This window comes from Chiloscyllium punctatum, chromosome 1 (genome assembly GCF_047496795.1).
Source record: "Chiloscyllium punctatum isolate Juve2018m chromosome 1, sChiPun1.3, whole genome shotgun sequence".
NCBI lineage: Eukaryota > Metazoa > Chordata > Chondrichthyes > Orectolobiformes > Hemiscylliidae > Chiloscyllium > Chiloscyllium punctatum.
In genome coordinates, this window is record NC_092739.1 from 4,261,100 (window position 1) to 4,276,864 (window position 15,765).

The 15,765-nt window shown below is 45.5% G+C and overlaps 1 protein-coding gene across 8 annotated transcripts in view; it reads right to left on the bottom strand.

Annotated features, from left to right (window-relative positions):
• The window catches only part of trim2a (tripartite motif containing 2a), a 167,657-nt gene that overhangs the window by 15,935 nt on the left and 135,957 nt on the right, over positions 1 to 15,765 (bottom strand). For all 8 annotated transcript variants that reach the window (XM_072581596.1, XM_072582393.1, XM_072583962.1 and 5 more), the window contains exons 5-6: positions 12,461 to 12,641; positions 5,512 to 6,244 (exon numbers count right to left, since the gene is read on the bottom strand). In XM_072581596.1, the coding sequence (XP_072437697.1) occupies positions 5,512 to 6,244; positions 12,461 to 12,641 (914 nt within the window). The remainder of the gene's footprint in view (positions 1 to 5,511; positions 6,245 to 12,460; positions 12,642 to 15,765) is intronic.

The following is a 15,765-nucleotide window of genomic DNA, read 5'->3' on the forward strand; positions in this document are numbered from 1 at the left end:
CTTGTATACCAGTGATTCCTTGAAGGTAAGTTTGATGTATAATTGTATAAATCTGCCAGTTTAACGTTCAGCAAACCACAAACCCACTGCTGACTTGATCTCTGTATCTCAACCACCACTCGAGAAATTAAAATTTCACATCCTATCAAATCACCCTACATGCACATTTCCTGCCCTTGTAAGCTTTAAACTCCCTCTGCCAAAAGACTCAAATCTGTACCTTCACTGTTGGTGGAAACAACAGTCACCTGTAAGAAGAAAGATGTATTTCTTAGCAGAGATCATTGCTGATTCCCAACTGAAACTCTGCAAGGAGGTTTCAGTACAGGAGTAAAGATGCTGCACTTCAATTGTATAGAACTTTGGTGAGATCTCAGGTAGTGTATCAGGTGCAGTTTTGGTCCCCTAATCCAAGGAGGAATATACTTGCCATAAAGGCAGTGCAGGAGAAGGTCACCCAATGAACCCTTGGTTTGTCTTTGGAAGAATAATTGGAGACAATGGGTCTATATTCTCTCGAGTTCTGAAAAATGAGGTGATTTCACTGAAAGCTTTTATAGGGTGCGTCAAGGTGGAAATAGATGAAACGGAGATGTTTCCCCCGATGGGGAGTCCAAAATTAGGGGACATAACCTCAGAGTAAAGCAAATCATTTTTTTAAAACTGAGATTAGGAGGAATCTCTTCACTCAGGAGGGTCCTAACACTTTGGAATTTTCCATCCCAGAGGGTTTTGGAAGCTCAATCATTGAGCAAGCTGAAGGCAGAAATTGATAGATTTGTGTAAACTAATAGTATCAAACAATATACTGCTGAACTTTATATTTATTTTTGCCAGAATTGTGTCAAGTGTTTTGGAGGGTTTACTGCCACAGGCTGAGTGAGTTTTCCTGTCATATCCTACTGAACTAATCACCTAGCTTGTCCCTCAGCACTCTTATATCCAATTCCATTCCCATGCACAGTTTCAGGAATAACTCATCACTCAGCTCATGACTGCCAAAACACTGGAATTGCTTGCATCAACGCTATCTGTTTTTGCACCCAGATGGGCATGAGTGTTCTGAAGCTGCCCAGCTGATAAAGACAGAGTCTGAACATGAGAAAGGAAATACGGCATAGTGATCCTTTGACAGAAACCTGTAGGTCCTGGTGGATGGGGTGGTGCAAAGGAGACTTTCACCCAGAAGACTGGCAGAGGAGACTACCACATCCTGGCAGCCTGGTCTAAGGTCGCCATCCAGGACAGTACCATGTGGAGGAGTGACCAGCAGTGCAGAAAAAAGGCAAGTGATCATTTCCACTCTGCCTGGGTAAATGCCACACTCTTCTCTCAGCTAACATTCGCACACTCCATCTTTGCTACCCATCTGCCACTCTCACTATTGCATACAACACCTTCACACACTCACTCTCCCCATCCCCCACAATCTTCCACACCACTAATCCTGCGTATTGTCAGAGCTGCTTCCTCAGTCCTTCAGCACACCCACCTCACCACCCTTCTCGTACGTGCACCAGTGCCAACTGTCCTGCCAGCCACTATCAACTCATCATTGGCCATTTCTGCTCATTAGAGGAGAAAGTACACCATACCAGGGCAGAAAGAGGGCGCCAGTATGGGTAGAGGAGTGCCAGGCATCAATGTCCTCACCTGTAGGAGGTCAGAATTCTAGCCCTCAAAAAGGAGAAAAAGATTCCTGCAGGAATGTAGAGACATCCACAACCACCACCATCTCCCGCCACCTCCCCCCCCCCCCCACTCCTCCGCACCCCCCAAATGAGTAAGTATCACTTTGTATTCCACTGTAATGGTCACATTAACCTCGTTGTTACACCCCATCATTGCACACTACTTCTAACACCAGCCTTGATGACTTCTCAAGTCTTTGCAGCTTCCACTAGCCTGTCCTTGACCTCTCTGCAGAGGTTGACAGAACTGAGTTCTCAGACCAAGCATGAACATGTTACCCCCCTGCAGCCCCTACCAGCCCAGATCCTGACACCTCCGTGGAATCAGGAGAGGGAGACAGACAGACAGACAGACAGACACAGAGAGAGGGGCAGAGGCAGACAGACAGAGAGAGAGGCATGTAATCTGGTGAGCACCTCACAGTAACAGCTCCTTGGCTGACTGACGAAGATGGTCAATGGCACTCGGAGGATCTGCTTAACCCCAAGCAGGAGATGATCCTGAGGTTATGCTATTCAGGGACTTCATCCAAATGCACAGGGAGGACAAAATGGCACAGAACCTGCAGCTGTGAAGATTTGTACAATTATACCAACTATCTTCGTGGACAGGTTGGTGGATGCCATGGAGAACAAGGCCCAGCATACAAAGTCTGCTAGAAAGATGCTCACACCTGTATTCCATCATCCTACCAATGGTCCTACGAAGGAATGACAATTGGGGGGATTGGGAGGTAATGAGGAACCCTGACCCCTGACCCAGTTCAGTGCCCCCCTCCTCGCATGGAGATGAGCTGGTGCCAGGAGGCATCCAGTCAGATATGGAACCACACATAAGGCCTTGGCACTGCAGACATGGCCAGGTCCTCCACCTCCACCCTGCCTGAGCTCCCCTCCAACCCCTGGAAGTTCAATCCGAAGCGGGTCAATCCTCCCTCTGGCAACAAGATTCTTTGGTATGGGGTCACCCCATCAAACCACCAGGGTGAATAGACTCCACCACCAAGCAGTCTCCCTCCACCACAGCTGTGGAACCAGGGAGTGCATTTGCACATTCTGGGAGGGAAGGAGAGAAAGAAGAAAACGTACTGGTGGTACTTTTATGGCATGGTGAAAAAGGTCTGTATCTCACACTCCGTTTTTGTCTAAACGTTCTTAACTTTCATGTGTTTGAGAGTCAGAGATCTACAGGACAGAAAAGGACACTTTGGCCAATTGAGTGTGTGCCAGTCAAAAACTACCATCTAACTATTCTAAACCCATTTTTCAGCACTTGGCCCATAGTCTTGCATGCCTTGGCATTCCAAATGTATATTTAAGTACTTCTTACATTTAAGTACTCCTTAAATGTTCTGAGGATTTCTGCCTGTACCATCCTTACAGGCATGGAGTTCCGGATTCCCACAACCCTCTAATTTCCCTCACATCTCCAAGTTTCTCATCTTTTTTTTTAAAAAATCACTCCACCTTGCAAATCCTGCTTCTTCCCCTTCACAATTATTCTGTGCCCTTGCCCAGAGCATGCAGACCCCAGTCTTGAGAGTTTGGCAAGAAGGCAGGCTGAATATTAATTAGGCAATCTGCAGTTTTAACAAGGCATTTAACAAGCATTAATCCTCGTAAATTGGAAGATCTCTACACCCCTGGGAAAAGCATAAAAGATGGAGTGAGAAGGTCTTGATATCAAGATGAGCCTTACCAGACTTCTTGTGATTCTGCCACATGTTTCACCATAGCCCATGTCACTCTGACCCTTTTACTGTAAGGGTGTCTAAGGGCATGGATGGAAAGTGTGAACAGGCTACAGTGTTGGTTGATCAGCTGAGATCATATGGAATGGTGGAACAGGTTCAAACACCAAATGGCTAACTCCTATTTTCAATGTTTCTATGCAAGTCATCTCAGAATCTTTGTTTCACTATTTGGCTAATGTTCATTTTCGGAGGTGCTCTGTTTTTTGTTAATTTTGCAAGCATGGTTCAGACTGCATTTTTCAGTTGCTAATTAAATTAATTTTCTTACCCTGGTTACTGTCACTCAACACTCAAGTGGTATCTTTACCATAAATAACATCCCGAGAGATTTCATATAGGCACACCATGTAAGAACAGCATCATTTTAATTTTCTTCATTTTGTTTGCGATCTAAAGCCAAGGATGAATAAATTGTTGGTGGGAGAGCAAAAGAGAGATAAGGCACACATGGGGGATGGGTGTGTGCAGAGTGAAATTTTGCAGCAACAGGTTGCTAATCGGTTGGTGCAACTGTGACCAGTTGTCAAGGTCAGAAGTCATCAGCTTGACGACAGCTCCCTATGTGTGAACAGCTGAAGTGTTTATGATAAAGGATAAAAGCTTCTAAACTGCTGAAGGAGCAGCTTCTGTGTCTGTATCCGTCTGCAATAAAAGTGCCTAAAGAAAGCCAATTGTTGTCTCTCACCAGTTGTTGTAAGCTGTTACATTTATCCAGTAACTAAGATTTTATCAGAGTGTTCCAATCGCCCTGTGCTTTCTGTGAAAAGAATCTGGAGAAAGAGATCAGAGAAAAGGAAGTCTTGGGAAGCAAACAGAACATCTCATTAATCCTATGGACTGGTGCACTGTGTTTTCCCAGTGTTTCTGAATCCTCTACCCAAATATTGGGTGTGTGTGTTTACAGTTTCATCTGGTGGAGTAGTGTATTGATAATTCATAGTTTTTTTCTGCCTGTGGCTAGAACTTATTTATTTGTAATAAAAAGGAGTTTCTGTTAAGTATGGAACCTGGTCAGTGTTTACTATTAGCCTGATTCAATCAGACAAATACACTGGAGACTGTGAATGCTTTTAGTTAAATCATGATTTGGAGATGCCGGTGTTGGACTCGGGCGTACAAAGGTGATTGTCCATTTAATATCGCAGGACAATCACCTGATGAAGGAGCGGTGCTCCGAAAGCTAGTGTGCTTCCTATTAAATCTGTTGGATTATAACCTGGTGTTGTGATTTAATTTAGTTAAATCATCAACTTTCATGGTGACTTCAGGGGTAATGGGGCTAGAGAATCAGCTCATTTACCCAAGTGGGTTGTAACAAGGAAAGCCGTCACGCAGACAAAAAGGAAAGAGGGGTTGGGAAGGGTGATCTACAGCTTCAAAAAAGGTTGGTTTAATTGAGAGGAATGAAAAGGTGGACATTTTGAATTTCAGAAAATAGAACCAACTCAGTTGAAGGACCCACTGTCAATGTGTGTGAGGATGGTCGGAGTAGGTTGTAGTAGGAACAATAGGAAGGAAATAGATTAAAAGGTTAAATGTTTGGATAAGGCTACGTTGTATTAGATGATTTTGTAGAAATGGGAGGGAGTTGAGAGAGGAATTGGATGACGCTGCGTAGACATTTTGGATTCAAAATTGGGAAGACCAATTCCAATATTATATTGGTTTGTAGCTTATCTCTTCTGATAGAGGAGTAGGACAGCCAGTAAAATAAAACACCTCAGAAATGCAAACTAAATTTTAACATCTACCATAGATACCTGAAATAAAATTATTAAATCAATGGAACAGACTCAGAATCATGCATGCGCTACTAGGGGTTCTTGGTTTGCAGAATCAAAAGGTTTTCAAAATTTGTTAAATTCTGTGCAGCTAAGAATCACCTTTAGGAAGTTTGATCATCATTCCTTACATCCCAGACAACAAACTAAATCAGGTCACCTGTTTCTGCAGATCACTGGTTTCAGGCAGATGAGGCCTGCATCTGTCACACCTCAGGGTGACATGTTCAGCATATCACCTGACTGGATAGAAAATAAATTAAGTATAAAAAGAAATCTACATACCAACTCTAAAGATCAAGTCATCTTCAATTGGATTCTCTTTTCTTTTTCCAGTGCTATACATGCTGGCTGGCCGTTTCACAGCCTTTTGTTTTACATGTCCACTACCAGGTGACTTCACACGACGTTTGACTCCATCAGATGTTGGAGACAGATCAGTGGGTTTGACAACCCTCAATTTAAATGGACTTCCTTTAATATGCTGATCATATAGTCGGAGGGTAAGTGTAAAGTCACCCTCCTTTTGCTCTTTCTGAATGGTATAAAGGAAGTCATAGGTGCCATTTTTATTGTCAAGTATTTCCCCATCAACCACACTACCATCAGGAGATGCAATTTCAGCACTTAGACACGCATTTCCAGTTTTCACAAGTTCTCCATCTTTATCCTTTGTTGTTATAGTAACAGATGTGGGATGGCCAATCACACATTGTCTCAATCCCTCACCCGTCGCAACAGTCTCATAGGCCACGGCATTTGTGGTGATTATGGTACCTAAATTATGAATGGATTTCTTCAGTCCTTCAGTTTCCACCACAAACTCCAGCTGATCATTTTCTTGGGGCTGTAAAGGAAACTCTTGAACAGCTAATTCGTTCAACCTATCACCCATTTGCTTCTTCACTAAAAGCACTTCCGTTTCGGTCCCATGGTTTAGAGCTTGTTCTGTGAAGTTGCAGCTGCTTCTAATGCTCTCTTGACCTTGCAGTAGTGCATCCAATTGTGCTTGGAGAACCTGCAACAAAAATTTTAAATAGTGATATGTACCTTTGCTTCAGAATGTTATACCAGCAATGAATCTATTAAATATGTGAGAGAGAGAGACAGACAGAGTTACCCCACAAACATGGGACAAGGCAAAATGTCTGGCCTCCATGAACTGCCACTGCAGCTCTGGAGATTATTCTGTATTACATGATAACTATGTAATAACTAACAGTTACTAACTAACAGTTCACCAACTCCTCAAGTACAACCCATTCAACAAGAAGACTCATTTTCTTTGGGCCAGCACTTTATTACCCATCTCTGGTTGCCCTTGAGAAGGTGGGGGTGAGCTGCCTTCTTGAACCGCTGCAATCCATGTGCTATAGGTAGACCCACAATGCCCTTAGGAAGCGAATTCCAGGATTTTGACCCAGCAACAACGTAGGAACGGCAATATATTTCCAAGTCAGAATGATGAATGGCTCGGAGGGAACTTGCAGGTGGGTGTATTCCCATTTATCTGCTGCCCTTGTCTTTCTAGATGGAAGTGGTCCTGGGTTTGGAAGTGTATTCTGTAGGAATCTTTGGTGAATTTTTGCCCTGTATCTTGTAGATAGTACACACTGCTGCTACTGCGCGTCGGAGGTGGAGGGAGTGGATGCTTCTGAATTGGTACCAGTCAAGTGGGCTGCTTTGTCCTGGATGGTATCAAGTTTCTTGAGTGTCGTTTAAACTGCACCCATCCAGGCAAATGGGGAATATTCCATCACACTCCTGACTTGTGCCTTGTAGATGATGGGCAGGCTTTGGGGAGTCTGGAGGAGAGTTATTCACCACAGTATTTTGAGCCTGTGACCTGCTCTTGTAGCTACTGTGTTTACATGGTGAGTCCAGTTGAATTTCTGGTCAATGGTAACCCCCAGAATGTTGATTGTGGGAGATGATGGTAATACCATTAAAAATCAAGGGGCCTTGTTAGACTGTCTCTTATTAAAGAGATCTGACAAGGCAATATAACTCAAAAGATTATACATAAATCAGGGTTTGCTAACTACTAAAGGGTTTGGGACATCAGCACATTAACACATTTCATGAAAAGCGGCCATCTTCCATGAAGGCAAAATCATAAATAATGAGAAATTCTTCATTCTTTTTGAAAGTATAGTCTTGACTTCTGCCTTAAACTAGTTACAACCTATTCAATTATGATGCCTGAGTCATTAGTAGTATGGAATTTGAATATGTTATTCATACTCTTAATGTTAAGATTCCCATCTTGTGGTGGAGTCACCAGTTGAAGGATACAGGTTACTGAATTTATCCAAGTGAGATAATTCTATCAAAGGCCAGAGCTAAATTCTTGTTAATGAATTCTATGAAGATTTTCTTTATAACAGCAACGTTTCCCACTCTGCACGTGGGTGGTCATATAGCAATCTGAAATGTATTATACACCATGAGCTCATTGAAGATTAGATTAGATTACTTACAGTGCAGAAACAGGCCCTTTGGCCCAACAAGTCCAAACCGACCCTCCGAAGAGCATCCCATCCATACCTATTCCCTTATATTTACCCCATCACCTAACATGGCCAATTCACCTGACCTGCACGTTTTTTGCACTGTGGGAGGAAACTGGAGCACCCAGAGGAAACCCACACAGACATAGGGAGAATGAGCAAACTCCATACAGACAGTTGCCTGAGGCAGGAATTGAATCTGGGTCTCTGGCGCTGTGAAGCAGCAGTACTAACTACTGTGCCACCGTGCCGCCCACTTGGGATGCAGATTAAACATGATTAACTAGACATAGAATGGGAAAAAATGCAGCAGTGATTGAAATAAAGCAAGCTGAAGAGTGAAGGGGTATGACTAGAGGAGCACTGACTGCAGGACAGAGGGAATCTGTCATCAGAGGAACAGTGATTTGGGGTGGGGCACAGGATTGGATGGGTCAAGGGGACAGCAGCGCCCAGGAGAAAGGTGGTAAACAAGGTAGAGGACAAAATCCCACAGTCCTCAGAGCTCGAGCTTCAGAGACAAGAGATCACTCAACTAGTCAGCCAAGGGCTGTGGGAGGGGAGGAAACAGTATTCCCCAGTCGGTCAGTCAGTCAGTCTGTGATGGGAGGGTCTGAAGTGAAAGTTTAGGGCCTGCAGAGAGTTTGCTTGCTTGCCCTGAATTAAAGCAAAACTGCAATGTGTCACTTCTTTCAACAGATCTCAATGGCCCAGAAAAGCCCAAGGCAACTGAACATTCATTGGGATTGGCCCATCAAGGCCAGATAAACAAACCAAGCCTTGGCTGAAACTGATTGCCTCTCAGTGTGCATCGAATCGGTTTGTGAGAAAGCACTAATGATTCAGATTGAGTGATTAAATTGATCAGTGAGTATGAATCATTGGATTGATGGTAAAAGATCAATAGGTCAATCCTTTTCCTTTTAAAAAGATCATAAAATAGATTACAGCACCAGCTCTCAAGTTATTACAACATCATGTGCTTTCTTCAAGTGCAAAATTAATGGCAGGGAAGTAAATTAGTCATACAAGAAAGCAACTTTGATGGTGTAGCTCATAGTTCCAATCCAAGCAGTTTGTATAGTGTTTTTTGATTTAATTTGGTTATATGAAGTACACAGTTCCGTTAAAGTATTTGCAATTCAAACCATAGTGAATATTAGGCTAGAACATATGACCTTGGATGAGGCAAGAGGGTTAAAATATTGGCATAACAGTAAAACGGTATCTCACAAATCATTTAAATTGACATTCAATTTCTTTTTAGCTCTCAGTTTTTCATTAAGGTGAGGAACCTCATCTTCCTTGAATACATTTTGTCATACTGATGCATCTCCTTTTTGTGTGGAAACTAATCAAATGAAATTGAATTTGATTTTTGTTTAGCCTACAACAGAAAAGTTGTCTTTTCCAAAAGAAGTCAACTCTTGCTTCCAATGAATGCTAAAGTTAAAAATTCTGAGCTCCAGTAAACACCTGTGTCAGATTTAATTCCCAATCTACCAAGTTTGCTGATCTCAGCAAGTTTGGTGGCACTGTGTCAGTTCTGATTTTGGGAAGCGAGCCAGTCTTTGCTGGAGATGCACACCTTGGACAAGAACAAGTTTAAGCTCATGATTTGGAGATGCCGGTGTTGGACTGGGGTGGACAAAGTTAAAAATCACACAACACCAGGTTATAGTCCAACAGGTTTAATTGGAAGCACTAGCTTTCGGAGCGACTACCACCTGATGAAGGAGCGATGCTCCGAAAGCTAGTGTGCTTCCAATTAAACCTGTTGGACTATAACCTGGTGTTGTGAGATTTTTAAGTTTAAGCTCAGTTGTGATTCTCTGTAAAGCCTGTTGTTATTCACTTGGTAGGCTCATGAGCAGAACTCAAGTTTGATGCTTTAGAAACCACAGGGTAAAAACAAGGACTACAGATGCTGGAAACCAGAGTCTAGATTAGAGTGGTGCTGGAAAAACACAGCAGGTCAGGCAGAATCCATGGAGCAGGAAAATCAATGTTTTGGATAAACACCCTTCATCAGGAATAGAGGCAGGGTGCCCACAGAGTGGAGAGATAAATGAGAGGGGGGGGGGGGGGGTGGGGAGAAAGTAGCATAGAGTACAATAGGTGAATGGGGGTGGGGATGGAGGTGATAGGTCAGAGAGGAGGGTAGAGTGGATAGGTGGGAAGAGAGATAGGCAGGTAGGACAGGTCATGGGGACAGGGCTGAGCTGGAAGGTTGGATTTGAGATAAGGAAGGGGAAGGGGGGAAAGAAAAAAGAGGGGAAATGATGAAACTGGTGAAATCCACACTGAGGCCCTGGGGTTGGAGTGTTCCAAGGTGGAAGATGAGGTGTTCTTCCTCCAGGCATTGGGTTGTGAGGGACCAGCGGTGGAGGAGGCCTACGACCTGCATGTCCTCGGCAGAGTGGGAAGGGGGAGTTGAAATGTTGGGCCACAGGGCAATGTGGTTGATTGGTTCTGGAGATGTTCCCTGAAGTGCTCTGCTAGGAGGCGTCCAGTCTCCCCAATGTAGAGGAGACCGCATCGGGAGCAACGGATACAATAAATGACATTGGTGGATGTGCAGGTGAAACTTTGATGGATGTGGAAGGCTCCTTTAGGGCCTTGGATGGAGGTGAGGGAGGTGGTGTGAGTGCAGGTTTTGCAATTCCTGCGGTGGCAGGGGAGGGTGCCAGGATGGGAGGGTGGGTTGTTGGGAGGCGTGGACCTGACCAGGTAGTCACGGAGGGAACGGTCTTTGCGGAAGGTGGAAAGGGGTGGGGAGGGAAATATATCCCTGGTGATGGGGTCCGTTTGGAGGTGGCAGAAATGTCATCTCATGATGTGGTTTATGTGAAGGTTGGTGGGGTGGAAGGTGAGCACCAGGGGCGTTTTGTCCTAGTTACGATTGGAGGGGTGGGGTTTGAGGGTGGAGGTGCAGGATGTGGACGAGATGCGTTGGAGGGCATCTTTGACCATGTGGGAAAGGAAATTGCGGTCTCTAAAGAAGGAGGCCATCTGGTGTGTTCTGTGGTGGAACTGGTCCTCCTGGGAGCAGATATGGCGGAGGTGGATGAATTGGGAATACGGGATGGCATTTTTGCAAGAGGTAAGGTGGGAAGAGGTGTAATCCAGGTAGCTGTGGGAGTCGGTGGGTTTGTAAAAAATGTCAGTGTCAAGTCAGTCGTCATTAATAGAGATGGAGAGGTCCAGGAAGGGGAGGGAGGTGTCAGAGATGGTCCAGGTAAATTTAGGTCAGTGGAATGTGTTGGTGAAGTTGATGAATTGCTCAACCTCCTCCCGGGAGCACGAAGTGGTGCGCACAAACCACATCATCCGCTGACATTTCCGCCACCTCCAAACAGACCCCACCACCAGAGATATATTTCCCTCTCCTCCCATTTCCGCCTTCCGCAAAGACCGTTCCCTCTGTGACTACCTGGTCAGGTCCACGCCCCCCAACAACCCACCCTCCTGTCCTGGCACCCTCCCCTGCCACCGCAAGAACTGTAAAACCTGCACCCACACCTCCTCCCTCACCTTCCACATCCAAAGTTTTACCTGCACATCCACCAATATCATTTATTGTATCCGTTACCTCCCGATGTGGTCTCCTCTACATTGGGGAGACTGGATGCCTCCTAGCAGTGCGCTTTAGGGAACATCTCTGGGACACTCGAACCAATCAACCACACCGCCCTGTTGCCCAACATTTCAACTCCCCCTCCCTCTCTGCCGAGGACATGCAAGTCCTGGGCCTCCTCCACCACCGCTCCCTCACCACCTGCCACTTGGAGGAAGAACACCTCATCTTCTGCCTCGGAACACTTCAACCCCAGGGCATCAATGTGGATTTCACCAGTTTCCTCATTTCCCCTTCCCCCCACCTCACCCCAGTTCCAAACATCCAGCTCAGCACTGTCCCCATGACCTGTCCTACCTGCCTACCTTCTTTTCCAACTATTCACTCCACCCTCCTCCCTGACCTATCACCTTCATCCCCACCTCCATTCACCCATTGTACTCTTTGCTACCTTCCCCCACCCTCTTCCCTGACCTATCACCTCCATCCCCATCCCTATTCATCTATTGTCCTTATGCTACTTTCTCCCCACCCCAAACCCCCCCCCCCTCTCATTTATCGCTCCACTCTGCAGGCACCCTGCCTCTGTTCCTGATGAAGAGCTTTTGCCCGAAACGTTGATTTTCCTGCTCCTCGGATGCTGCCTGAACTGTTGTGCTTTTCCAGCATCACTCTAATCCAGGCTTTAGAAACCACACTCCACCAAGGCTGATGCAACTTATGAAGGGGGAGAGGAGGGAGAAGAAAATCGAGAGAGTTTGACAGACTTAGCAAATGATTACAAATCAAAATTAAGGATTTTCAATTTTAAAAAAACTAAACATTCTTCATACAATTACCTGTCACGTTTTAATTAGGGTACGTCTTCTACTTTTGTGCTTGCTAGATTTTCTGCCTAGCAACAATCCTGGTGCTACTGAAAGCATGTTGCTTTTACTCTGTGATCTAGCCTTTACAATTATGCTAATTCAACGTCGTCCACCTGACAACTATGACATTGTTCACTTTACCACACAGTCATTTAACTTCATATAATCCATTCCAACAATGAAAAAAACCCAATGAGGTAACCAAATTATTTAAACGATTATAAATTCTTTTAATAAGTTGCTCAGCATTAATACTGCAAGTATTAAGGTTCTCTTACTTTTTGTTTAACACCATATGTGACCTCCAGTTCCATAAGTAGAACACTCTTTCGTACATTTAAAGTCTTTTGGAGCTCATCAAATGTAGCATGGATCTCTTCTTCAATGCTTACTTTCTCATTGGTCAAATCCTGCAAGATTTCGGACAGGAAACTAAGAGCAGAGTCCAATTCAGGCAACCTGTGTCAAAAAAAAACAACAAACGTTATTTCGGTGGTATCTTTTCAGGATAGTTTAGGAGATTCTTTGAGATAGTTTATTCATACATTTTTGAACAGAAAAAGTTGTGAACCATTCGCAACCTTTGATCTGCACCCAAACAGGAGGACCTAACCTTCCTCACTGGAAGAGAAATTAATGTTATTACAGTTTATTATGGCAGGGAGCAGAGGAAAAAAAAGCAGGAGAGAACAAAAAAAAATTGGAGTGGTGGAATGAGAAAAGCCAAGAGAAAATAGTAAAGTCACACAGAAAAATAAATCAGAAGGATGCATGTTAAACACTGACAAAAATGCGGTCAAGATAGAGTGGTACGTTCATAAACTGAAGAAGTATTCAACAGCTTGAAAGAAATTAAAACTATGAAGTATAGAGAAGTACAATATTGCAGTTATAGCAAACTTAGCTTTAGCCAGAACGGGAAATGTATTAGAATTCTTTATGAATAGTCCTGCTCCTCATTTTAAAGTCAGAGTTTTTACAGCACAGGATGAGGCCCTTTGGCCCATCATACCCATGCCTGTATATACACCATTCCCATTTTTCAGCATATGGTCTGCAGCTGTTCCTACTCTGACAATTCAAAGTGCTCATCTAAATATATCTCAAAATGTCTTGAGGGTGCCCACTTCTACCACCCTTTCAGGCAGTAAGTTCCAGATATACACAACCCTCTGGGTAAAAGAAAAAGAGTTTCCTCATACCCCTTCTAAACCTCTGGCTCCTGACCTTAAAACTATGCCCCCTTGTTACTGATCCCTCTAATAAGGGGAAGTGTTTCACCTCATCAACCCTGTTTCTCTCTCTCTCAGAACTTTGTATACATCAATCAAGTCCCTTTTCCAGCAGTTTTTCTGCTCCAAGGAAAATTTCCCCAACCTATCTATTCTCTCCTCAAAGCTGAATTGCCACAGTCAAGGAAAAATTCTGGTGAATGTCTTTTGTATCATCTCAAGTGCCAGCACATCCTTCCCATAGTGTGGTGACCAGAATGGCACAGTATTCTAACTGTAGCCTCACTAATGTTATGTGCATTTTTAACAGAATGAACGGTAACAGAATAAATTCTATTTCCTGCTGTCTGTACTCTATCACAGATTAGATCACAATGGATGGGAGTCTGGGCTTCTTAGGGCAGGCGGCAAGAAGGGGGGAGTACTATTTCTGAGAGGGTGTCCCAGCAGACAATGCAGACACCCTATAGATACCAGGCTTCCTTCCCACCATTTACAAAAATATGCCACCTGCTCCCATCATCATGTCAATTTCAGCTTTTAATAACTAATTAAAGGTTTAATGGAGTTTACTTACACACAGTGAACATGCTGCCAATTTCACCACCTGTGTCTACATTATGGGGTAAGCTTCAGGATGGACAGGGAAGGTGGTGGGCTAGCTACCCAGGAGAAAGTGAGGACTGCAGATGCTGGAGACCAGAGTTGAAAAATATGTGGTGCTGGAAAAACACAGCAGGTTAGGCAGCATCCAAGGAGCAGGAGAATCAATGTTTCGTGCATCAACCCTTCTTCAGGAATGAGCCTGGTGTGCCAAGTGGGCTGAGATAAAGGGTAGGGGGGACGGAATTTGGGGGAGGGGCGCTGGGAATACGATAGATGGAAGGAGGTGAGGGTGAGAGGGGATGGGGGCGGAGAGGTTGGGAAGAAGATTGCAGGTCAAGAGGGTGGTGCTGATTCCGGGGGTTGGGACTGAGATACGGTGGGGGGAGGGGAAATGAGGAAGCTGGAGAAATCTACATTCATCCCTTGTGGTTGGAGGGTTCCTAGGCAGAAAATGAGGTGATGTTCCTCCAGGTGTCGTGTGGTCAGGGTCTGGCGATGGAGGAGGCCAAGGACCTGCATGTCCTTGGCAGAGTGGGAGGGGGAGTTAAAGTGTTCAGCCACGGGGCGGTTGGGTCGATCAGTCCTCAGCAGAGACCTCACCTTCATCCCCCTATGCTCCCGGATCAATGAGTTCGACACGCGGCTAGACATCGAACAATTCTTCCGCCGCCTTTGCCCCCGCGCCTACTTCTTCAACCAGGATTCTCGCCCACCCTCTGACGATCCCTTCTCCCCCCTCCAACACACCCCATCCACCTGGACACCCCGTTCTGGCTTCTTACCTGCCCTCGATCTCTTCATAGCCAACTGTCGCCGTGACATTAACCGCCTCAACTTCTCCACCCCTCTCACCCACTCCAACCTCTCACCCTCGGAACGTGCAGCCCTCCACTCCCTCCGCTCCAACCCCAACCTCACTATCAAACCGGCAGACAAGGGAGGCGCGGTGGTAGTTTGGCACACCGACCTTTACACCGCTGAGGCTAAAGGTCAGCTCGCAGACACCTCCTCCTACTGTCCCCTTGACCATGACCCCACCTCCCACCACCAAACCATCATCTCCCAGACCATCCATAACCTCATCACCTCAGGGGATCTCCCATCCACTGCCTCCAACCTCAGTCCCACAACCCTGTACCGCCCGTTTCTACCTCCTGCCCAAAATCCACAAACCTGACTGCCCCGGCCGACCCATTGTCTCAGCCTGCTCCTGCCCCACCGAACTCATCTCTGCATACCTCGACATGGTCCTGTCCCCCTTAGTCTAAGAACTCCCCACCTATATTCAGGACACCACCCACGCCCTCCACCTCCTCCATGATTTTCACTTCCCCGGCCCCCAATGCCTTATCTTCACCATGGACATCCAGTCCCTATACACCTCCATCCCCCCTCACGAAGGCCTCAAAGCCCTCCGCTTCTTCCTTTCCCACCGAACCAACCAGTACCCTTCCACCGACACCCTCCTTCGACTGACTGAACTGGTCCTCACTCTGAACAACTTTTCCTTCCAATCTTCCCACTTCCTCCAAACCAAAGGAGTAGCCATGGGCACCCGCATGGGCCCCAGCTATGCCTGTCTCTTAGTAGGATATGTGGAACAGTCCACCTTCCCAGCTACACTGGCACTACCCCCCCCCTTTTCCTCCGCTACATCGATGATTGTATTGGCGCTACCTCGTGCTCCCACGAGGAGGTTGAACAGTTCATCCACTTTATTAACACCTTCCACCCCGACCTCAAAT